Raw genomic sequence first — 25838 nt, 5'->3', positions numbered from 1 at the left:
GGCCAGGCTCGTCAGGCTAATGGGGCGGTAGTTCCCAGGGTCTGTTGTGGTCCCCCCTTTATGGAGTGGGATAACTGTTGTGGTGCACCATTCAATGGGCACAAAGCCTGAGGTGAGACTATGATTGAACATGGTACTTAGGTGGGGTGCCAGTTCATTCTGTAGTTCATGTAGAAGGCAGCCTGGGATGTTGTCAGGTCTCATGGATGCTGTGTTCTTGGCTTTGGAGAGTGAGGTTTTTACCTGTGCAGCCGTGATTACAGGAACTTTGCATTCTTCCAGTATAAAGATGGGCCCTTTAGGGGGTGAGAGGGGGGTAAAGTTAGCACTGAACCTATCTGCCAGGATGCTGGCAATATCAGTTGATTCTGTATATTTAGTGTCATTGTGCTTTAACTCAGAGCAGATCTGAGTGCTGCCATTGAGATTCTTGACATAGCTATAGAATGCTTTGTGGTTGTCTTTAGAATCAGTGGCAATTTTGTTTTCATAACTAGCTTTGGAGGATTTTATGAGGGATCTCAGCTTCTTACTGAGGCTGACCAGGGAGTTCCTCCAACCGTGAGATTTTACTCTTTTTTGCAACAGTTTCTTTCTTCTGTTGTAGAGTTTGTTTATGGCAGAAGACCACCAGATTGGCTTCCTTTTTTTGGAGGATAGCATCTTGGTTCTGTTAGGGATAGCATGATCCATGCACTTGTGTAAGTGCTTATAAAGTGCATTTGTGTAGGATTCAGCAGTCGTACCTCTATTGGCCATCTGCATTGGTGTCATGAAGTTTGCCACGTCTGTCTTAAGAAGCGTGAAGTTGGCTTTGGAGAAATTTTTTATGGTTCTTTTCCTAACGGGGGGGTGGGAGTGGGATGTGGATGTCTAGGGTGATTAGCTTGTGGCCTGATCTGACCAACAAGGAGATAATCTTTGGTGTGGAACACCGGTCACCCATGTTGGTGATGACCAGGTCTAGGATATTGCTGACCCTGGTGGGGGTGTGGATAATTTGATCCAAAGTGTTGGAATTGATGATTTCCAGAAAACATTGAGCAAAAGAGTTGGTACATGAGTAGTGTTCCCAGTTAATGGTAGGGTAGTTGAAATCACCCATTACTAGAGTGTTGGGTTGTACCTTAATATTTTCCAGTGTATCAAGAAAAGAGGAGTGGGAATCCTGGGGCATGGTGGGGGGTCTGTAGCAAGCTATAATATGGATTGCGGTTTTGCCCAGAGTTAGTTGAACTTGGATAATCTCGGATGCATTATGCTGAGCAACTAGCTTGGAGGTGTGGATATCTTTAATGAATATGGACACGCCTCCACCTCTAGTGTTTCGGTCCATGTATTACAGTATTACTGTTTGAATAAAGCCATGTGCTAGTGAGCATGCTGCATGCATTACAGTATTACTGTTCAAGTGAAGCCATGTGCTAGTGGGCATGCTCCATGTGTTAGTGTTACTGTTAGAATGAAGCCATGTGCTAGTGAGCATGCTCTATGTATTACAGTATTACAGTTAGAATTAAGCCATGTGCTAGTGAGCATGCTGCATGTATTACAGTATTACTGTTAGAATGAAGCCATGTGCTAGTGAGCATGCTCCATGTATTACAGTATTACTGTTCGAATGAAGCCATGTGCTAGTGAGCATGTTCCATGTATTACAGTATTACTATTAGAATGAAGCCATGTGCTAGTGAGCACGCTCCATGTATTACAGTATTACTGCTAGAATGAAGCCATGTGCTAGTGAGCATGCTGCATGTATTACAGTATTACTGTTAGAATGAAGCCATGTGCTAGTGAGCATGCTCCATGTATTACAGTATTACTGTTTGAATGATGCCATGTGCTAGTGAGCATGCTCCATGTATTACAATATTACTGTTCAAATCAAGCCATGTGCTAGTGGGCATGCTCCATGTATTAGTGTTACTGTTAGAATGAAGCCATGTGCTAGTGAGCATGCTCCATGTATTAGTGTTACTGTTAGAATGAAGCCATGTGCTGGTGAGCATGCTCCATGTATTACAGTATTACTGTTAGAATGAAGCTATGTGCTAGTGAGCATGCTGCATATATTACAGTATTACTGTTAGAATGAAGCTATGTGCTAGTGAGCATGCTCCATGTATTGCAGTATTACTGTTAGAATGAAGTCATGTGCTAGTGAGCATGCTCCATGTATTACAGTATTACTGTTAGAATGAAGCCATGTGCTAGTGAGCATGCTCCATATATTAGTGTTTCTGTTAGAATGAAGCCATGTGCTAGTGAGCATGCTCCATGTATTACAGTATTACTGTTCGAATGAAGCCATGTGCTAGTGAACATGCTCCATGTATTACAGTATTACTGTTAGAATGAAGCCATGTGTTAGTGAGCATGCTCCATATATTACGAACCAAAAAGCACAATGGGGCTTGAACCCAGGAACTCTCACCATGATAAGTAATCCTTCGAACAGTTTATTCACATGTAAAATCACAAAAGAAGTATATATCCATAAAACAAGAAACATTTTTTTTTTTTTTTTTTTTTATTACTGTTAGAATGAAACCATGTGCTAGTGAACATGCTCCATGTATTACAGTATTACTGTTAGAATGAAGCCATGTGCTATTGAGCATGCTGCATGTGTTACAGTATTACTGTTAGAATTAAGCTATGTGCTAGTGAGCATGCTCCATGTATTGCAGAATTGCTGTTAGAATGAAGCCATGTGCTAGTGAGCATGCTCCATGTATTACAGTATTACTGTTAGAATGAAGCCATGTGCTAGTGAGAATGCTCCATATATTACAGTTAGAATGAAGCCATGTACAACTACAGTAAGAACCTCTATGGACATGTGTGATATTGCAGTAGCATTACTTTTGGGGAGACAGAAAATACTCTGCTGTCCCTTATGCCTTGATCTACTGAGGAGTGGTAATGTTTCACAAAACTGTATGTGACATGAGCATGAGCACTGAAATGGGAACTTAACATGAATGACTCCGCCTTGGATCTTCCTTGTAAAGTAGAATATTCTGTCCCATTAGCTAACAAAAAATAATCATCTCTGTATATTTGTTTTGACTTAGGCCTGCCATCTTTCACATAGCAAGCAATGAACTTTATATGCTTATCCTAAGTAGCTACGTATGTCTTTTTGAAAAGTAAAGACTTGTAGACTTTTACATAATCAGAGAGGACTGCAGAAGCTGACAAAGTTTTTCAGAATATTTATTCATATGAATAGATATGTAAATAGGTTTTTCACTGTTTTTTTTTCAGTTTTGTCTTCTCACTGTCTTCAGAGACTTCTGGCAGACCAAGAAATTATTGTGAAGATATCAACTGCTGGGCAGTGTAAGTAGTCAATCCTTTACTGTACATTAAAAGAAGCTGTTGCATTTGGCCTTGCTTAGTTAAATGCACTGTAATACATTGTCAAGACAGTGAGGTCATTAGAAAGTAGCCTTTCAAACCCCAATGCCACCTGTTTATAAAGTAACATATTCTTCTGTCTTCTGTCTGTTTGCTGTTTGCCACAAAACTGATACATTTAACATTTAAAAGTATTGAATTTGTCATTAAAAATTTGAGTATGGTATGTATTATTCAGTGTTACTGTACTACAGTCCATCTTTAGATATGAAATTTAAATATGCAATTAGGCACAAGGAGGGCTGTGCATGCTACTGTTAGTACCAAAAGCCCAGCCAAGGGGTGCTGTAAGGCATGAACCTGAACGGGGTGCCTTGCATACCCCAAATGTATTATTGTACTTGTAAAATGGGAATCTGTATTATTATTATTATTATTATTATATATTTTTTTGCAGTTTGAATTTTGCATTTATTGGTCTATATTCTGTAGTATTTTTTTTTACTGTATTGTAATGGAAAATAGTTTATCTGCCCATTTTAACTAATTAATTGTTATGCATGGTTTTATCTTTTTAACTGTGTGAAATTTTCTTATGAAGTTTCCAGGGTAATCACTTAAATGTAAACCACAAACACAAAGCTGTCTTAAGCAAAATGAAAGGCAACATTGCTTTATTCTAAAATATTAAAAAAAACAGGTGCAAGCATTCAAACATAGAGTGCTTCCTCAGGACGAATAAAAGAGTTCTTCTGTTTGTTTTTTCTCAACCAGTTTTGTTTCTTTGCCTGTAAATTTAGTACTTGGGCACAGAGTTAATCTTCTAGAGCAGTTTTTGTACTTGGGAGCTCTTCTTTTAAGGGTCCCATCTGTCAAAGTGTTCTGAATTATCCGGTCAAGTTTATAAACGTGCTAACACTACACAACACCTCAGCTAAGTTCTTGCTGATGAATGAGTCCAAATGATTTGCATATTAGTAGAATAGTATTTCAGAAACATGTATAATGCTCCAGGTAATACAGCCTCAAAAATATTCACAACTGTAATAATTCTGGTGTCAATTCCAAAAAGTGATAGAGACATTTATTTGAACAGCAGTGTTCCCTCCATCATTTTAAGTTGGTTTGGCTTATGATATAGTTACTGTATCCTAAAAATATACACAAGGATAATACATTTGGTGTTAACTCTCAGGAACAGAATAGTGTGTGTGTGTAAGTGGCATTGCTTGCAAAAGCCCATAATTTTTTCTTAAGTTGGCTTATCTGATAGTGTAATTAATGCCTTTATTTCATTGGGTTTCTGTGGTGATTTTTCTGTGTGTTTTATTTCTTTATTAATATGCTTTTATATTCATGCAGTGTTTTTCTTTTGTGCACTGCATCTCAACACCTGCACACAGCTGTGTGCATGTAATTTGATAACTAAGTTAGAGTCAGTACTTTCTGTTGCTATGGTGACTGAATTTACTTCATGTCATTCACTTCCTGTCTCTTCCTTTTTTCAGTGCTTCATTTTCTGTTTGTAAAGTTTGTTTTCACTTTCTTTGGAAAACTTTATAATTTAGGTATTTTCCTGATGTTCTTTGTGTTTCACTGTTGCAGTCATTACATTTGGGTAATCTGCTGGCAGGTTGCCCTCAGTCAGCCTGAATTCCAAAGTCTTGGGTCCTGCGTCGGTTGCTGTCTCCTCTTCCATGATGTCAGGTCATCAGGGGTATAAAACAAGCAGCTGGCGCCATTTTCTTTAGTCTTTCTTGCCTGCAGAAGCATTTCGCAAGTGCTGGTTGGCCGACTCCTGAAATATTCCAGTTTGAGTTTCAGAACCGAAGTCTTCACTAAAGCTAAGTACCCCATTGGGGAAACTTTTTTCTTGCTCCATTCCGATGTCAGAAAAAGTTAATAATTGTATTACTTGTGGGAAGCAAATATCTCATAAGGATTTCCATTTATACTGTATTTCTTGCCTAGGCCCTGATCACAACGTGCCTGACTGTTGGTTTTGTGCTAGATTTAACCAATGCACTATTAAGCGTCGGTATATTTTTGCCTCAAAGTATTTTGGAAACAGATTTAACTACCCAGAAATGTCGTTGGATAGCAATCCACCCTCAGGCCACCCTCCCAATCTCAAGAACCTCACATAGCTTTCCTGAAAACACTGGAAGGGATAAATGTATCTCCAAACACCATCATACTAGGTGATTTCAACTACCCGAATATAGACTGGGATCACTACTCAAGCCCCAACACTCTAGCCCAAAGGTTCCTAGAGTTCATAAACTCAAATGCCATGGAACAACTAGTCACCATCCCCACAAGAGGAGATAACATACTAGATCTCATCATCATGAACATGGGGTCACAATGTTCAACACCGGAAGTATACCCTTCACTGGTGAGATCAGACCATAAACTAATCTCACTGGAAGTCCACATCCGCCCACCTGAGATAAAAAGACCACAGGGGAGAACTTCTCCAAAGCCGGCTTCACACTTCTAAAGGCTAGTGTGGTCTCTTTAAGGCCCCAAGACTGGAAACCATTACTCAAGCCGCTGAATCACTTACAAATGCCTTCTACCAGCACCTACAGGACTGCATGGATCAGGCAATCCCAAACAAAACAAAGACTCTTTGTACCAAAGGCAAGCGTCCAGTTTGGTGGACCCTAGCCATAAACAAGCTCTACAACAAAAGGAGGAAGCTGCTACAAGATAGAGCAAAATCCTTAAAAGGGAAAACACCCTTGATCATTATAAGTAAAAAATTAAGATCTCTCATAAAATCATCCAAGGCAAATTTTGAGAGAAAAGTCGCTAAGGACTCAAAGGACAATCATAAGGCCTTCTTTAGCTATGTTAGAAACCTGGGAGGAAACTCCCAGATATGCTCAGAATTAGTTCAAAATGATGTAAAAATTACTGAACCTACAGATACTGCCAACATACTGGCTGACAGGTTCAGTGCAAACTTCTCCCCCGCAAAAGGTGAGATACCTATACCAGAGAATTATAGCCCCCCAAACATCTCTAACGCTCAGGTGAGAACTGCTCTCTCCAAGGCAAAAAACACAGCATCCATGGGACCAGATGGTGTCCCCAGATGTGTGCTCCACGAACTCAATGAGGAATTAAACCCGCAGTTAGGGCAGCTGTTTAATCTTAGCCTCACCTCAGGATACGTGCCTAAGGAGTGGCGTATGGCAACTGTGGTCCCACTTCACAAAGGAGGTGCCTCCACCGACCCGGGAAATTACCGTCCCATCAGCTTGACAAGCTTGATCTGCAAAGCTATGGAGAGGATCATAATGGAACTCATAAATAAAGACATAAGAGACTTGCAGACTTTGGATCCGACCCAATTTGGCTTTGTCAAGGGCAGATCATGCCTTTTAAGCCTGGTGGACTTTTTTGAAACAGTCACCAAGGCCATTGATGAGGGAAAGGCAGTCCACACAGCCTACCTCGACCTGGAAAAGGCTTTTGACACAATACCCCACTCAGGTATCATTGAAAAACTCATCAGCTTAAATGTAAACCCATAGGTCACAAGATGGGTTGCAAATTGGCTAAGTGACAGAACCCACAGGGTCAGAGTTGCTGGCGCCATGTCAGACTCAAAGCCTGTCACAAGTGGTGTCCCACAGGGCTCAGTCCTGGGCCCTCTCCTGTTCGGCATCTACTTCTCAGAAGTACAAGCAAACACAGGAGGATTATGGCTGACAAAATTTGCAGATGACTGCAAACTGGGCACCATAGTTGAGAACACATCTGACACAGATATCCTTCAGAAGGGTCTTATAGAAATGGAAAACTGGTGCCAGAACCATGGCCTAAAGTTAAATGCCAAAAAATGCATAGTCATACCCTTCGGGAAAAACAAGGTTACCCCTAGCTACCATATAGGCAGCAACCCACTAAGCACAGAAAAGGTTATCAGGGATCTGGGTACCCAGGTTGACAGTAACCTTTCATTTGATACTCACGTTGCCAAAGTAGTTAGGAAGACCTTCTACATTGCCCACCTGATCATGAAGGGATTCACATCTAGATCAAGGGAAGTCATCATCCCCCTGTACTCATCACTCATCAGGCCAATGATTGAGTACAATGCCCCATTCAGAATGTATCTGACACGACACCTGCAGCAACTGGAAAGGCCCCAAAAGCTCCTCACCAAAAGGATAAAGGGTCTCAAAAATATGTCCTATGCTGCCCGACTGAATTAACTCCAGCTCTACTCAGTCGCTTACCGTCTGCTCAGAGGTGACCTGTGCCTGACATACAAGGCCATGTCCAACCCAGAATTGATGAACATGCTTCACCTCAAAAAATCTAGATCCCTCAGAACTACAAGGGCGGGAGACTTAAACCTTGACACGGTTATTAATAGGACGTGCTGGAGGGACAGATTCATCACCCAGAGACTCCCTATGCTGTGGAACAAAATCCCGGTACATGTGAGGCAGAGCACCTTGCTGGCTTTGTTCAAGAGAAATCTTGACCAATGGATGGGAGATCACAGATATACCCCAGGGATTATCTCAGTGTCACTGCTTGACAGAGGCACAGCAAAATAATGGGCATAGTATCCTCCAAACTAAAGGGGTGGCGAAAGCCACAAAACTCTGGCTAGGCTTATAAATGCCCTTGGGCAGATAGCCTAGTATGAACCTATGAACCTAATCCAACCACTGGAGTATATAAAAAATGCAAAAAGAAGGACAGAGACAGACAATCAAGGTCCAAAACCGACGACGAAGCATCTCCTAAGTCAGTCGCCGGTTTTCCGGTACTTAGTGAGGTGCTTTCGCAACCCCTGATGCCTGCTACTTTTGAGTCGCAGGCCCCTACGGAGACCCATGTGGAGTCCGGCATGCCACGTGATACTCAAAGTATTGGACCCACGGATGTATCTCCCTCAGATGGGTCTGGAGCTGCTGAGCAGGCACCGGCTTCTGAGGGTGTATTCAGGCCTCAACATTTTTATATCAAACCGACGACAAAACCAAAGACAAAAGCAACTTCTAAAACTAAAAAACCGATGCATGAGCCAAGTGCACAGGCCTCTATCCATAAAAAACAGATGATCAAAATGGCTGATGACACTGATTATGAATCTTCAGATCAGGTTTCTATTTCTTCTGATTCCTCTTCTGATCAGGAATTATCTATACCTCCCTATGAGTATTCTGATGCAGAGGAGTCTATACCATCTGCATCACCTCCTGATGATTATTCTTTTGGAGAAACCTTGCATACTTTGAGGGAGCATTTTCACTGGGAGAGTCAAGATTTCCCAGAATCAAAAAAGAGGCTCAGGGATTTCCTTCTTCTCCCTCAGCACAGGCCTTTAGCCATACCCCCTGTTTTAGACATTGTGGATGATGTGTTTTCGGAGTCAGGCTTGACCCTTGACTCCTTACCTCCGGCTCCCAGCAAGCCTGACAGATATTACAGGGTCCCTGACACGCACAAATTTTTATTTAGAAACCCTGCTGTTGATCCTGAAACTATTTCACAGGGTCCAAAGGGAGTTAAGGCTTCAACAGCCAAAAATCCTACCCCCCCTGAAAGAGATTCAATGGCATTGGATAGATGGGGAAAAAAAGGTTTATACATCATTAACCTTGGCAATTAGGGCCTTAAACTGCCAGTTTCATATGCTCAAGTATCAACAACATGTTATGGGATTGCTGAAACAGAAAATGATGTTGATTTCTGAATGTGCAGAAAATAAAGAATTGCAGGAATTATTGCATGCAGCTGAACAAGTTGGAAAGCATACTTTGCAATGTGGTTTTGATTCATTAGAGGCCTCCTGCAGGGCCACAGTTACTGGATCTGTGATTAGGAGGCATGCCTGGTTCAAAGAGCAAAATTTGCCTAATCATGTTAAAGCTAAATTACTGGATGCACCTTTACAGCATGAAACTCTGTTTGGTATTAAGGCAGAAGAGGTTTTAAAGAAAATGGAAGACAAAGCTAAGTCTATGCAAACTGTAAAAGACTTCTTACAAGTGCAGCCACCAAGATTCAGTAGACACTGGCCTACAAAAGCTTGGTCCTTTTCTGTGTCAGACAGAGCTCAAAGGGGCAAATCCAGATGCCCTAAAGGGTTTCAGATACCAGGCACAATATTCTTACAGGTCAAAGCAATGGAGCTCTTCTACCTCCAAATCTGGAGGAGATAAAGCGTAAACCTACAGAAAACAGTCCCAATGTCTTCCCTATGCCTTCACCAAGCACTTACATTTTGGCAGCACCCTTAGGGGGAAAATTAGCACTTTTTGCTCAAAATTGGCAGTTAATAACCCATGACAAGTGGGTGCTAAACATAGTATCACAGGGATACATATTCCACTTCCATACTCTGCCAATGGCAAATAGTTGGCCAGATCTGCCAAAAAAATCAATGGGCAGAGGCACAGAAACAGGTTACGTCCCTCATGGATATAGGGGCCATTCAGCCAGTACCAGAACAGGAAAAAGGACAAGGTTATTACTCAAGACTGTTCTTGGGTATGCAGAAAGGTCAAGGCCTGGCGGCCAATACTGGATTTATCGATTTTGAACACATACCTGGACATTCCATAATTCAAAATGCTGACTTTGCAGCAGCTTCTGCCCATGCTGGGCAAGAATGCTTGGCTGGTGACATTAGACCTAAAAGAGGCATACCTGCATGTCCCAATAAGGCAATCGTGCAGAAGATACCTCAGATTCAAAGCTGGCTTAATGCATTACCAATTCTCTGCACTGCCCTTTGGCTTATCTACTGTGCCCAGGGTCTTTACAAAGTGCCTGGCACCAGTAATTGCTTTTTGCAAACAAAGAAGTATACAAATATATCCTTACTTGGACGACTGTCTCATTCAAGCAGAGAACAAGGACATTCTTCTTCAACACCTAGTGTTTGTGAAAAGGCTTCTAACATGCCTAGGGTACACAATAAATGAAAAGAAATCACAACTGGTACCCTCTCAAAAAATTACATTCCTGGGTGAAGTCTTGAATACAACTGCCTAGATGGCTTACCTCATGCCAGACAAGCAAAAGCAACTGACTACGTACTTCAAACTGATGGCAACAAAAACCCAGTTATCTGCAAGACAAACTCTGCAGGCTTTAGGCTTCATGGCATCCTGCAGCCTACTGATTCCATATGCAAGACTGCATATGAGGAAACTTCATTGGTACCTAAAAAGTTTATGAAGTCAACATTGTCACAGTCTGGAAACAATGATTCCTCTCATTCCTGCCTACAACAGGAGTTTCTATGGTGGGCAAAGGCATGTCATCAAAACATGTGACAGACCTTCACTCTACCCCCTGCCAGCCAAACCTTAACAACAGATGCTTCAGATTATGCCTGGGGGGCCCACATGGCGGGAAGATGCATTCAGGGCATAACGACCCCAAAACAAATGCATCTACATATCAACCAAAAAGAGATGCTAGCTGTTCAAAATGCCCTGACAGCCTTCAAGGACTTACTTCATCCAGGACAACTACTAATAAAGATGGACAACACCATGGTTATGTGGTATATAAACAAGCAGGGGGGCACACACTCATACCCCCTTTGCAGATTAGCCATGGCACTGTGGGACACAGCTTTGACTTACCAAATACATATTCAAAGCTCAATTCCTGACAGGAAAACAAAATACTCTGGCAGACAATTTAAGCAGAAACCCTATGGACCCTCACAAGTGGAAACTAGATCCATAAGTCTTCAGCATGATAACAAAGAAATGAGGGAGCCCGGACATAGATCTATTTGCCTCTCCTCAAAATTATCAATTGAAAAGATTCTGCACAAGGACTTATCACAGACAAGCATGGAAAGTGGACGCCCTATCCTTCAGTTGGAAAAACCTATCAGTTTACACCTTTCCTCCTCTGCCTCTTCTTCCCAAGTTCCTACTAAAAGTCAGACAAGAAAAACCAAAGATGATACTAATTGCCCGGGACTGGCCCCGCCAATACTGGTACCCAATCCTAAGGAACTTGTCTCAATATCCAGCTTGGACCTTACCTCAAAGACCTCAACTACTGTCCCAGCAAAGCAATCAGATCCTGCACAATCAACTCCAGACACTGAACCTGGTAGCATGGCTGATCATGTAGGCATACAAACAACTCCTCTCAGTAAAGTTGTGATGGATGTCATTTTGGAAGCCAGAAGGCCTAGTACTAGAAAATCTTATGCTGATAAATGGAAGAGATTCTGTGCTTGGAATCAAGCACAAGGAACTGATACAGCAGAACCAAATATTCCTCAGATATTACAATACTTGACTGAGATGCTTGACAAAGGCCTATCTTTCTCATCAATTAAAATCCATGCCTCTGCCATTTCGGCTCATTACCATACAGAGTCACCAGTCTTTTCTCATCCTTTACTAAAGCAGTATCTTAGAGGAGCCAAAAATTTAAGGCCTCCTAGAAGATCACCAATACCCACATGGGACCTCAATTATGTGTTGGAAAAGCTCACCCTGCCTCCATTTGAACCAGCTGCTACTGCTGATATAAAGTTCTTGTCATGGAAAACAGCTCTGCTACTAGCAATTACTTCAGCAAGAAGAGTCTCAGAGCTGCAGGCACTCATGGCTTTGGAACCTTTTATTATATTTTACCCAGACAGGGTGTCTCTGAGGACAAATCCTTTTGTTTATGCCTAAGGTAGTTTTCAGTGTGGCTCTTAACCAAACTATTCATCTGCCAACCTTTTATCCAAATCCACAGAACAAAGGGGAGAGAATTCTGCATTCCTTGGATGTACACAGACAGGTAAGATCCTACTTGAGCAGGACTAAAGCTCTAAGAAAAACTGAGCAATTACTAGTGTCATATGCTGCAAGATCGGAAGGAAAGGCTGTTTCAAAGCAGACTATTTCAAAGTGGATAAGTCACTGCATTCGTTTCTGCTACTTACACCATGGCAAACCTGTGCCCAAGGGCATTAGGTCTCATTCCACCAGAGCCACAGCTACTTCAGCAGCCTTTCTCAGAGGAGTACCAACCAAAGACATTCTGGAGGCTGCTACTTGGAATTCTTTTCACACCTTTACAAAGCATTATCATTTGCCTCTCTACTCTAAGTCCAGGGCAGGCTTTGCCACTGCAGTTCTGCAGGGCCTTATAGCCTCACCTAATGCTGTTTAGCTCCAGCCTCCCATCCATAGCTTTGGGATTCTTCCCAAATGTAATGACTGCAACAGTGAAACACGAAGAACATAATACAGTTGTGTACACTTACCATAAATGTAGATGCTTGAGTGTATTCATTGCAGTCCAGGTTACCTGCCCGCCATCCCCCTTTCATTCTGGTGTTTATCTTTCCTTCTGTATCTTCTACAACCTATGTGATGTATTTGCTTGTAGATGAAAGAAAAACTAAAGAAAATGGCGTCGGCTGCTTGTTTTATACCCCTGACGACCTGACGTCATGGAAGAGGAGACAGCAACCGACGCAGGACCCAAGACTTTGGAATTCAGGCCGACTGAGGGCAACCTGCCAGCAGATTACCCAAATGTAATGACTGCAACAGTGAATACACTCAAACATCTACATTTATGGTAAGTGTACACAACTGTACTTTCCTGATCAGGCAATGTACTTAAATTTGAGTTTTTAGTGCTTTTCCAACTTTAGTATCTTTAATTTGTGACGCAGTCCTGGTTCCTCTGTTGTTCTGTTGCTTTTTATTGTTTTATTTATAAAAAAAACTCAAACAAAGCTCCCAAGGCATTGCTAAGACCACTGTATATTAAAAAATGTAAGTGCTTTAATTTACAAACTATGCATGACCTTCCTTAGGCACCAATTATTTATTCAAACTTAGTAATGTTAACCAAAAAAGAAGTACTCCATGACCCAGAATACCCAACAGGCATGACAAGACAAGTAAAACTTGACTGCACAAGTTAAAATTTTTTTTTAATAAAAAAGTGAAAAATTCCAGCAAGGAATAAAATATCAGTTAAGCACTTTCATCCTTTACTTAAAGGACTCAGATGTAAAAACATTGCTTCCCATGTGTCCCGTTTAACCCCTTATTACATAAACAACTTCAAAAATGTAAAGACAGCCTTTAAAAATTAATAAATATAAGAGGAGCAAAACTCCTTATTATAAACAATTATGACATCTAAACCAAGCACAACTCTTTACCATTGGTTGTTCAACAACAACAAAAAAATCATATTGTTAAAAACTACTGTATATTTAGTGTAAACAAGTATTTATGATACATTGTTGAAAACTGAGGTTAAACAAGTATTGAAGCAGTTGTTATTTATTAGAAATAAAAAGCTTGTATTTGGAATTGGGGATGGTAATCAGTCACAGATTTAGTTTTCAGGTGGACAAGTAAAGCATTTTCAAAATGTTATTTGTATTAGTAATTACACGGAAATAGTATATCATGCTGGCCAGCCTACAAGGTGCTGTAGTGGAGCAGGTAAGCATATTTCAGTAGAATGTTGCAAATGTGGAAAATATGGGCATGTAAATACTGCATGCAATAGATAATGTAGAAAATGTAATTGTTGGATAGATTCCAGCATTAATGATGCAGAATCTGAAAACGATGTTTCTAAAAATGCTGCTGTAGAAGAAATTCAGGCAATAGAAGAGTATTATGTTTTGAAGAAGAGGATGTTGCTGAGGGTACGTACGAAGTAAAATCCTAGAAACATAAAATTCCACAAAAAAAAAAAAAAATGCAGCTGTGGTGAGGAATGAGTGCCCCTGGGTTCAATAATGCCTACACTAAGGGTACAGCATTCTGGGTGAACAGATAACAGACAAAACTAACACCTTCTTCCTTGTAATTTTAGTTTTCTTACTGATAATCTTGCAGCTTTAAATATTGATAGGGTTTCCTATAGGTTACCACAGAGTATAGATGTACACTTAGCGTAATCTTTCTGAGTGACTAGAAAACACAAATAATGTGATAAGAATGTTCTTGAACACATATGTACACTTTGTGCAGACTTTATTGAATCCGGCTTTATTACTGATGACGATAGTTTTAATTTATTACATAATGATGAGAGTTGTATTTTACAAGATGAAAGCAGTTCAATGAGGGATGATTTATACAAAAGAAGGAAAATATTTAACCAGAAGTTAAGAGAAATATGGGCAGCAAGGATTTATTAGCGATATTAATATACCATCTCTTGATATAGTTTAATGAAGGAAGGAAAAAAAAAAGAATTTTTTTTGAGTAGATTGCACAATGTGATCCCATCATAATCTGTAAGCAGAAATATTTTTATTCAAATATGGTATGATTTAATATTATTTGGAGGTGCGGAATGTTTTGGTCTTTTGGGGAAATACAGTGTTCAGGGGTTATGATAACTTCTGCTGGGAGGAATATTTGGCTATTAGATACTTTTATTACTGAGAAAGTAATGTGTTTGCTTTTTATAGAAAGGGGAATATGGAAAACCGTTTAAAAAAGTTGAGCCACATTTATGGTTTTATGATCCCGTCTCGTTGGTGAGGTTTTTCATACATAATATTGTAGTAATAAAGGGAACATGGATTTAAAAATTCTTAAGGCTATTTGTAAATGTATGAATTCGGATTAACAGGAAGTAGGGTGCAGACATATAAAAAGAGCGACATGCAGATAGTGATAGATTGTTTCCTAATTAGCAGTTATTTTGAAAAACGAAAGGCTTCATCACTGATGTGTTATTTTCAGACCATAGGGCAATTTTTGGCTATTCTCAAATTCAGTACCTCAGGAGATTTATGAAGGAGATGATTAGGCTAGACAGGATTCTTTTTGTTGTTTTTTTTTAATATGCAGTGACTATGGAAAATTCTTAATAACATGAAATCCCTTTATTTCTCTTGATCTCCTTGGAAGGATGCTCTTAATGAATCTGTTTGTGTAGTGTAATAGACTCTTATTACTATGAACCCTATATTTGCTATTTTACACATTCATTTCCCTCACTCCATGACATCTACACACACTGCTTACTTGGAGCCAAAGATTGTAGGACATCATCCCTGAGATGACCAGAACATTTTGTCATGTCCTTAGCTTTTCTTCCCCTGGTGGCCTGAAGTGTGTGCTGGTAAAGCATGGTTTGCAGCACCAGCTCTTTGATGGATGCATACATCTGCCCAGGTCCAACTGTAGTGCAGAGCACAGCTTTACATACCAGGTGCACGCCTTCTCCCTATACACTGAGTGTTTTACCTGACCTCCTTGAGTTTTATCAGTCCTACAGATCTGTCCACTTCACTCTTCCTAGGATGACTAAGACAGCATCACCATTCAGTTCCATCCCTCCACGTCAACTCCTCTGGTGTTTGACTCACCTGGCTCATCTGAGTTTAGTCATGGCTTTACCGATCTGTCACATGGAGTTGTCAAAAGTCACACATTTGATTTAGGAGACAGGTGTATGGAAATGAAGCAGATGCACTCTGTATTCAGCTGTAAAGTAGGAGGCAGAAACCTAATCAGAGTATAAGAACAAGAGTTCACCGAGAAGCACATGCTGGCATGATGATGATGATAGTCAGCAGTCGTGATTATGCAACATCCAGCCTTAGAAGTGCAGCACTATGGAATGTCAATGCATAAATATGTGGCGTTGTTGTAAAGTGCTTAATTAAAGTGACCCTGTGTGTGAATCAGGAATGCCATTTAAGCATGCTAACTGGTATGGAGACGAAATGGTGCCACAGCCGTGTTATGATGATGATACCTGCTGAATCATATGACATCACTTAGGTTCCTGCTGTTTGACTTGTCAGTTTACTGATTACTAGGCCGTCAGCCTGTCTCCATATTTCTCAGCCTCTGTTAGTGCAAGAATTCTGGGCAAAGCTAAACATGATGGGGGGCAAAGGGCCAAAAACAGGGACAGTTTTTAAATATTGCTCTTATAAACTAAGAAAGTCAATAGAATAACAGGTTTTGTATTGCCATGCATTTTCTAAAGGGTATGAAGTCTGAAACGCAAATGTCTATCCTTATTTAATGATTTCAGCACTCATTAATTTCCAAGAAAACCACAAATTTTATAAGGACTATGTCAAAAACATAAGGAAAAAAGTCTGGGCATTCTGTTGAAGTCTGAATAGATGAGTGGTACAGCTATCTCACTGTGAATTCATAGTATCCAATGTATGTGTTTTGTAGTTTTACCTGATCTTACAACTGATTGTACAGATGTCACTCATATTTACTGCATCTACCATGTCCTAATATAATTACTGATGATTGTACAATTCTATCTGAAGTGTATATAATCTGCCTCAGACGTGATAATTTTGTGTATTACTTTTGATTGTTTGTTACTTCCGCGGTGGTGCAGCAGTAGCGTTGTTGCCTCACAGCAGGAGGTTCTCCCGTTCGATTCTTGGCTGGAGCACGGGGAGTGCCTTCTGTGTGGAGTCTGCATGTCCTCCTCGTGGTTGGGTGGGCGTTCGAAAGACATGCGTAAATAGGCGTGTCTTCTTTGAAGGTTGAATGTCGAGCTGGCACCTCGGCGTTCGTGAAAATCTACTGCCAATCATTAGTGGACCAGAGTTCCGCTGTGGCGACCCCTAACCGGGAAAAGCCGAAAGACAACAACAACAACAACTTTTGATTATTTGTCCCTATTTTTAAAACTTCTTTTTAAATTATCACATTTTAAGGTATGAGTACAAACGCATTCCCATTTATGTGGATTTTGGTTACAACTGTCTACATATTTTGTCTCCAAGTTCTTTAACTACCTTCTCCCTCAGGTAAACATATAAGACAATTTTTTACAACTGTTGGAGTTTCATCTGTGAGCTTCCCACATAGTGATTTATATTGAGAACAAATGGTTTCAGCTCAGTGGAAATATGGAATGTTTATTTATTTGCACTGCTGATTGGCCCATTGTAAGACAAAATATTGTACACTATTTGTTGCCAGAAAGTATGCTAAGTCACTTTAATCTGGTATTAGTCCCTTTAATGTTATCTTTGCAGCAGCTGGGCATATAGTTCTCAACCTTCTGTCTCCAAAATGTGGAATTCCTGTGCACAACTTGAACTAATAGGTGCAAAGCACAGTTAAAATGTGTTACTTTATACTTACAAGAATTTATTTTGATACTATTATTTACCTTGGGTATTTGTTTAAAATAATTCCTAAGAATGTGTGGCAGACCACTTAATTGTGGAATTATGTGGAAAATTGAATCTTTAAGGCTGAAAATCAGGAGTATTTTACACAATGAGGTACAGCTGAAGTGTATGGTTGGGCATTACAGAATCTTCTGCCAGGTAGTTTTATGTCCCGCTCTCCACATGTATCATGATTGTAAGATTAGGTTTCATTTAAATGTAGTTTGTTAGACATAAATACAATATTCTGTTTGCATAGGCCTAGATAGAAATGCAGCCATTTTAAAGCAGGCCTATATCTTTATTTTATATTTTATATTTTACATGAAGTTTCAATACAAAGGAATGTTTCAGTACAAATGAATGACCATCAGATAAGAACACTGATAGGAATAAAATGTGCTAACAGAAGATCCAGCACATTAAGTATAAACAGTTCTTGTTTGGATGCTATAACGCTCGGGAACCAAAGTTAAAGAGGCATGTAGAACTTGTAGGAAATTTATAGGGTTTTAATATTAGGAGAGATATTTCAGACACAGAAGTAAGTAAGTTAGTTTGGACTCATACACGGAACGTCAGAGCAGTACAAGTCCACATAAGCTCATTACAAGCAGTCAAGACTGAGTGCAGAAGGAAGAATTCTGAATTCAGAAACTACAACAGCATTGTAAGAGCAGAAGCAACGGACATTGTAATCTGTTTATCAGCACTGTTATTGGAGGCCGTAAGGTTTGATTTGGATATTATTGATACCTGCCTCCACTGTGTGCTGCTACTGCATAATAAACCAAAAACTGGCACACAAAGGAGAGACCACCACTTTTCAGCACAGCTATGGGTAATTCAAGACATTTCTTCCAGTTATTTCTAGTATTTTAGAGTCCTTTCAGTTCCTCCAGTGTTGCTCGTGGCTGAACACATATGTGTCTAGTAACTCCTTTTGGTTAAGGACATTTATTTATCTTTTTGTTAACTGGGTTAGTCTACTGGGCAAGTAACCCATTTTCAGTGGGGACCCAAATTGGAGAAAAGCTCCACACAAAGATATAAAAAAGGTAAACAATACAATAATTTGAATACAATAAAAAATATATACTTTCATGCTATGTATGCAGAAAGAGTACAACAGATAAAGTATACATGAAAAATTATAAATACAGAAGTATACATGAAAATTATAAGTACAGAAGTATACATAAAAAATTATAACTACAGAAGTATACATGAAAAATTATAAGTACAGAAGTATACATGAAAATTATAAGTACAGAAGTATACATAAAAAATTATAACTACAGAAGTATACATGAAAAATTATAAGTACAGAAGTATACATGAAAATTATAAGTACAGAAGTATACATAAAAAATTATAAGTACAGAAGTATATATGAAAATTGATGCACATTGTTATTTATTTTGTCCCTTTTTTTCTTCTTCTTACATTAAATTACATGCTGGTAAACTAGTAAAGGGCGACATTTGTTTTGCATGAATGGTGACCTATTTAGTCAGTTTGGGCTGTTCCTCTGTACTTATTGAGTGAACACACACACAGTACAGTTACCATTTAAATACTTTTTCTCACTGTTTGATATTTAGATGCAGTCATTGTTTTGTGTGTATGACTGGAAAGTAATAACGACAAACAGTGGGGTGGTTGGGCTTATCATTATGTACTTCCCCAAGTTCTGCAGCTTGTAGCCCTGCAAAGTTCACCCCCAAAGCCACTTAAAGTGACCTAATTATTTCTAACTAGAATTATTGTTAGCCTTACTATGTATCACTCGAAAGGGGCATGCACTCACAGTAAACCCAAAAACAACATATGCGATGTAGAATAGACACAAATAGAACCATTAAAATCAAATCTTTAATGTACATTACGTGCATTTGTCCCAACCTGGGGACTTTAGTGGAATAATCAAATGAAAACGTAACTTCCTTTTTATAACATATCCATAACTTTAATTTAAAGAAACAAGTAACAGTTCCTTAGGAGTTGCTTAGTAATACTTTTTTCTATATTTATAAATGGGAATATGAATTTACGTATGAAATAAAAACATCTATTGATAAAAACATTGTTCTAAAAAAATAGCATGTTATCTTATAGCATACCAAGCCCTCATTCAACTGAAGGTCAAGAATTAACTTATTTAGAAAGTCTTTCGGCATTATAATTTCTCAATTCTTAACCTAAGTGCTGGCTGTAAAGATAAACTCTCATTTAACCCTGGATGTGTTCCTGCATTTCATCTTAGTTGCCATAGCAATTCTTTATACTCTAAAAAAAATGCTCCTATTCACCTCTGCTAGGGCTTCTTTCCACTATTTCAGTCAAAGAAAACTCCGTCATTTAGAACTGCATTTGTGTAGTCTAAACAAAATTTCGTGTATCAGCTTAATTCTTGAGATTACAAAGGAAAGTGAAATAACACATACAAGTAGAGGAATAAACATAACTAACAAATACAGTACTACTTCTAATACACGGAAGAAAGAGCAGAGACATTTACCAACACTCATATATGAAAAAAATACCCTCCTCGAGTTAAATGAACTCCCCTATTTATAGAAATACAAAACACACTACAGATTGAAATGCCTAAGTTATTTGTCTAATATTGCACTTGTGAGTTAAATAATACTATGGATACAATAAATAAATATTGCACTTACTTGGAATATATGCAAGTACATATTGCACAAATAAATAAAAATTGATTTATGTGTCCAGACCCCTGGGACTAGTGCCACAGTTCAGTCTAATCACTGTAGGGTAGAAACTGTTACTGAATCTTGTAGTCCTGCAGTGGATGCTGCGATAGCTTGTGACTGATGACCGATGCTTAAACAGTCCATGTACAGGATGCATGTTCTCCTGTATTATTTTGGTGGCCTTTCAGATACTTCTTGCAGAATAAAGATGTTCCCTGGGATTCATGAAGCTTGTGCCAGGCGCAGGCGTAGCGTAGGCGGTATAACTCCAAATATGGCCGTCGAGCAATTCAAGTACAATCCAATTCCACGCGCACTACCAGCATATGCCAGATCTGCACAGCTCTCAGCTCATGTATGCTAATCACCCCATGCACAGTAGTGCAGCATGCAAATGAAGGTACATAGCGATTCATGAAGTGGTGCAGGCGTAGCGTAAGCATACAGAAATGTAAACTAAAAAAAATTTTCCAAACAGAACATCGGAGCCATGAAAGCGGACCAAACTTATGTATTACAAAGTTAATATATGCCAATGGCTAAATATACAGCCAATGGCATAAAAAAACATGCACAACACATAAAAAATAACATTTAATGTCATGGCCACACTAACGCAAAGTACAACCGCAGGGCATGTGTGCGCAAATGGGAACACAAGGAAAATATATACAGATGTCATAAAATTGCAATGTAACACATATCATGATTTCACCATAATAGTCAATGGTATGCATGCTACACCACAACCAAGCTGCAAGGGTTGCTAAGTGTCTGTGACAGTGTTCAGAGTGGTAACTATGAATTAGTAGTCAATGCCATGCAAATGAGGCAAGTAATACTGAATCGTAAACATCCTGCCGGCCTAAGGATGTACCATACTGTGCAGCGCTACAACACGGAGGAGTGGTCTGGAGGTATACATGACATCAACAGTGGGGTGTGCCACCGTAGCTTTAAGCACATTGGAGCATTGCAAATCCGGGTTGCCCGTTGCTAAGCAAAGCTGCAGGATAGGGGTGTGGATGTAGGCATTGCTTTGCTTAGCTGAGAGCACACATGGTGCCCAAAAGTGCATGTGTACGTGGATGACAACATGCTTGAAACCTGGTAAGAGGCCGCATGCTGCGCGCACCACAGCTCAAACAGGAAGGTTACGGGAAGACAATAAGGAAATGCCGCAGTAGGGTAATTGGAGTACAACTGAGTAATTAACACCTATTAACTCACAGTGGGCCACTGACGGCAGCTAACAAGGCTGCTAGTAGCAACCTGCAGAACAGGATAGGGGAGGTGTCGGATTGCAAAGAAAAGAGAACTGTCACTGCAGAGCAAAGCAAACCTGCAGTAGATCAGCTATAGAACACATTTCGCAACACAATCCTGGTTTGGGAAAGTACAAAACAAGAAAGCAGGCTGCTGGATGCTTGCCCGACAACGTGAGGGGAATTGTTAAGAAAAGTGAAGGCAAGGGCAAGAGGTGATCAATGGCAGCTAAATGTAATTCAACACCAAAGGCACCACAATAGCAGTACCTGTGGTAAAACACAAGTAAGATACCCTGCAGCTCTGATTGTACATACACACCCTGTGACATCATCAGTGTTCAAAGCACAATAGTATAAAGTGTGAAGGCACCTCACACACACTCGTGTATTCCCAAACACTGCACCATCGGTGTAAACAGACGGGGAACTTTTACAATGTACTTGTTGGGAGCTGCCATAGCTGTGATTCATCACCATGTGTTGGAGACTGAAGGTGGTGTGGAGGATGATGCTGACAACCACCTCAGGCTCTAGAGGAGGAGAAGAGTGTTCAGACGAAGGGTAACCTACCAGGGGCTACATTATCTGGAGGTAATAGAGCATTACAGGGTGAACAGGAACATTATACAGCAAATTGTTGAGCTGTGCTGGCCACACCTCAGATCCAGAAACAACAGAGGGGAACCCATCCCAGTGGAAACGAAGGTATGTGTAGGCTTGAAAATACTAGCCACAGGTACCTTTCAAAGGCCAACTGGAGATATCATGGGGATCTCACAGACATCAGCATCCAGGGTACTCCACCAGTTCCTGGATGCCATGTTACCACATGCCAATGAGCATATATACCTCCCCCAAACTCAGGAGGAGTTGGCCAGCAATATGCATCTCTTCCACCATGTGGCAGACTACCCAGAGGTACTGGGTGCAATAGACTGCACGCACATACATATCAAGTCACCACCCGGTGAGCATGGTAGGCGCTACATAAACCGCAAGGGATACCACTCCATCAACTGCCAGGTCGTGTGCAATGCCCAGGGCATTATCATGGATGTGTGTGCTGGCAGCCCTGGAAGCTACCATGACTCCCACATCTGGCATGCCTCACAGCTGTATCAGGTATTTGTCAGGGGGGACTTCCCATATGGCCATCTTGTGGGGGATGCTGGCTATGCACTGGAGCCGTGGATGATGACTCCCATCAGAAATGCACACACACCCATGCAAGAACGCCATAATGAGGCACGCACACAAACCAGAATCATCACAGAGCATGTGTTTGGGATGCTGAAATCATGGTTCAGTTGCTTGGACATATCTGGTGGAGCCTTGCAGTACTCTCCAGGCACGTGTGCCCACATCTTCATGGTATGTGCCATGCAACATAATATGATCCTGCGAAAACAGCTGCAGCAGGGACATAATGGTGAAGGCCCTCACAGCCCACCGAAATTGCCAAGGGCATCACAGACACAGAGGAATTCAGACCACGAACACCCTGTGCCAGCCCCAGTAGGCAGACGGAAGCATGCCCAATATGCCCATGCCTTGGCAAAGAGGGAACGTATAGCACATACACTGACAGTGTAGGCCCCTACATACTAACACTTCTCCACCTGCACACACAGTAAAATGGATGGCACACACACACACGACCACCTGTAAATTGTTATGTATAGGTGGTCTACTGTGTGAATCCTTCATAGACAGCCCTCAACTATTGCACACACAACAGCTATTGGAACAAGGTAAGTCAACACCTGAACAGTAAACGAAGCTAACAGCATGTGTTGATACTGTATGTATAGGTTCCTAGGTACATCAGTAGGTACATGCCTGATTGTCAGAGGCCATTCATCAGTCTAGGCAAAATGTGTCTGCTGTCGCCACCCAATCGATTAACTAACTGTCCCTCTGTGGAGCAGAGCCAATTGTGGGATCCCTGGGTGTAACCACTGGTCCCCACCCACTCTGCAAGGATTCCCTGGTGTGTTAATGAGGGGCTCCATATAATGTAATCAGGGATGTAGTTCCAAAGCATGGGGAGTACCCATGACAGGTATCCGTCACCCCAGCATTCTCCAGTTATGGTTGTGGCAAGGTGTAGCACATTACAGTGTGTGGATCACTGTGACATGGATTCCCATAGCTGGAGCACATCCATTAAACATCACTTGGACATACCATTAATAGGTATCATCCATATGTAAACTAACTGAGTTACACATTTGTTTGCAGTATAGAGGAACAGCCATAGTACAGTCCACATACAAAACACCATAGCACTTGTACATATCCCAGATGCCCCAGTGGTAAAGCCACTGACTGTGTCGTGCATGTTCCCGGTTCCACGACCTGCAAGGGCTGTTATGTAATTCCAATGGCAGGAATAATGGATATGGGATTCAGGTCATTAGACCACGTTTAAGCACATGTTAGCGGGTTTATGCGCCGGCAAGTGATGGTAAGTGTCGTTTAAACATGACTACATGGATATGCGCAAAACAGGTTTAAGCTTTGCTGAATATCGCGCACATCATGGTCAAAGATGGCCAGAACAGCTGAAATCTGTGTTATTCACCCTTGTACTAATAGTGCCTGCTCTGAGAGGTAAAATGACCACTGCCAGGAGTAGAACACACAACCATGTACACAATCACCTACCACTAAGCTACCTGAGATGTACCAATGGCAGGTGTGTATTGTGACAGGTTAAAACACAAAAGGGCGGAGTTCTGGAAATAGTATACACCGCCATGTACCCAACGAAAGGTGTGTTCACTCTCCCTCTCTCTCTCTCTCTATATATATATATATATATATATATATATATATATATATATATATAATATAGAGGTAGAAAGGGTGATAGAGAGATATATGTCGATATATACAGATATACATATATCTGCAAATATATAGATAGGTTAACAACATGTACACAACTATGGAGGTACAAATAAATAGGATACTACCAACTACCGAATGCTTTACATACCGACACGCGTAATCACGAGGCTTAAAGACCGAAAGACCACAGTACCGGAGCACTAGAACCGCGAGTACTATTATCTCGATGTTAAGGGACATTTAGTTATTGCTGCTGGTGCTGCGGTCCAGGTAGGTACTGTGTTTAACTGTGTTTCTGATTGCTGTAGTGTGTGTAAGTGTGTGTTCTGAGTGCGGTGTGTGTTTCTGTGGGACTGTAATGTGTGTGTGTATGTGTGTTTGCATCCTGTGTCTGTTCGTGCTGACTCGGAGGTAGATTATTACAGTAGGTGTGGTCATAGCCGGCCCCTTAGGCATAGGGTTACCACCTGTCCCACTTTGAGAGGGACAGTCCCTCTTTGGGCAGTTGTGTCCTGACAAAAAATATTAAAAAGGGCAAATGTCCTGAGATTGTAGGACATAATTATGTCCCATATTTTATGTAATAGTTGCATAAAATAGTTATTTCTATATCTAAAATACCTAAATGTTACAAGAAACATAATAAGCAACTAAACTGCTACAAGAATAAGCTTTTATTTAGAAAAAAAGTTAAGTTCTATCCTTTGTACTGACCGTGGGTATGTGTCGACCTGTAAAATCGGATGTGTGTCTCGAAAATGTCCCACTTTGGCCATTTGAAAAGGTGGCAACCCTACTTAGGCATAGGCCAACTAAGCAGCTGACTACGGTGCCGCCTTAGTGGGGGCACTTTACCAGTATTTATTTGGTGTAGGTAGACCAGGATGGGGGCACTGGGTGGTGTGGTGAGGGGTGCCATTGTGCCCTTTGCCTAGGGCACCAGTAGACCTAAGGCTGCTCCTGGTTGTGGTGTGGGGGGTGAAGCCACCCACATGGGGTGTGTATGGGGCATGGCCACCTGGCCATATGTAGTGTTGTATGGTTTGTTTGGATGTGATGGGTAGCAGTGTGTCTGTGTGTGTGCGTGTGTGCGTGTTCTGTGCTTGTATTAGTTCCGGGAGTTGGATGTGTGTGCATTCCTGAATCCGTGGGTATGCCGTATACAGCAGTTGAAGTCTTCAAATATGTGCACAAAATGGACCATAGCAATCACAAATTCTGCCACGACTGAATGTTATGAACAAAGGATATGGACACTATATTATAGCAACAACCCATGCTTGGGTGTGGGTAATCCTGGATTTACCCACGGTTGTCTTTGTTTTGCCACTCTGGCTTCGTCCTCGTGAACAAACCACACCAACTGCGGGTAAATTCACCATTACCCACACCCAGGCATGGGTTATTGCTATAATACACTATTACAAATATGTGCTATGGACATGAGCTAAACATGGGGTTAACACCTGTCCCACC

At 40.8% G+C, this 25838-nt stretch overlaps 1 protein-coding gene across 2 annotated transcripts in view; it reads left to right on the top strand.

The window, feature by feature from the left end:
* The window catches only part of VWA2 (von Willebrand factor A domain containing 2), a 1170846-nt gene that overhangs the window by 618431 nt on the left and 526577 nt on the right, over positions 1–25838 (top strand). For both annotated transcript variants that reach the window (XM_044055935.1, XM_044055934.1), the window contains one exon: positions 3274–3348. In XM_044055935.1, coding sequence (XP_043911870.1) covers positions 3274–3348 — 75 coding nt within the window. The remainder of the gene's footprint in view (positions 1–3273; positions 3349–25838) is intronic.

This window comes from Protopterus annectens, chromosome 14.part0, assembly GCF_019279795.1.
Source record: "Protopterus annectens isolate FY-2018-M chromosome 14.part0, PAN1.0, whole genome shotgun sequence".
Classification (NCBI taxonomy): Eukaryota; Metazoa; Chordata; order Ceratodontiformes; family Protopteridae; genus Protopterus; species Protopterus annectens.
The sequence above is the reverse complement of the archived record's forward strand: the minus strand, read 5'-3'. Positions and strand labels throughout refer to the sequence as shown.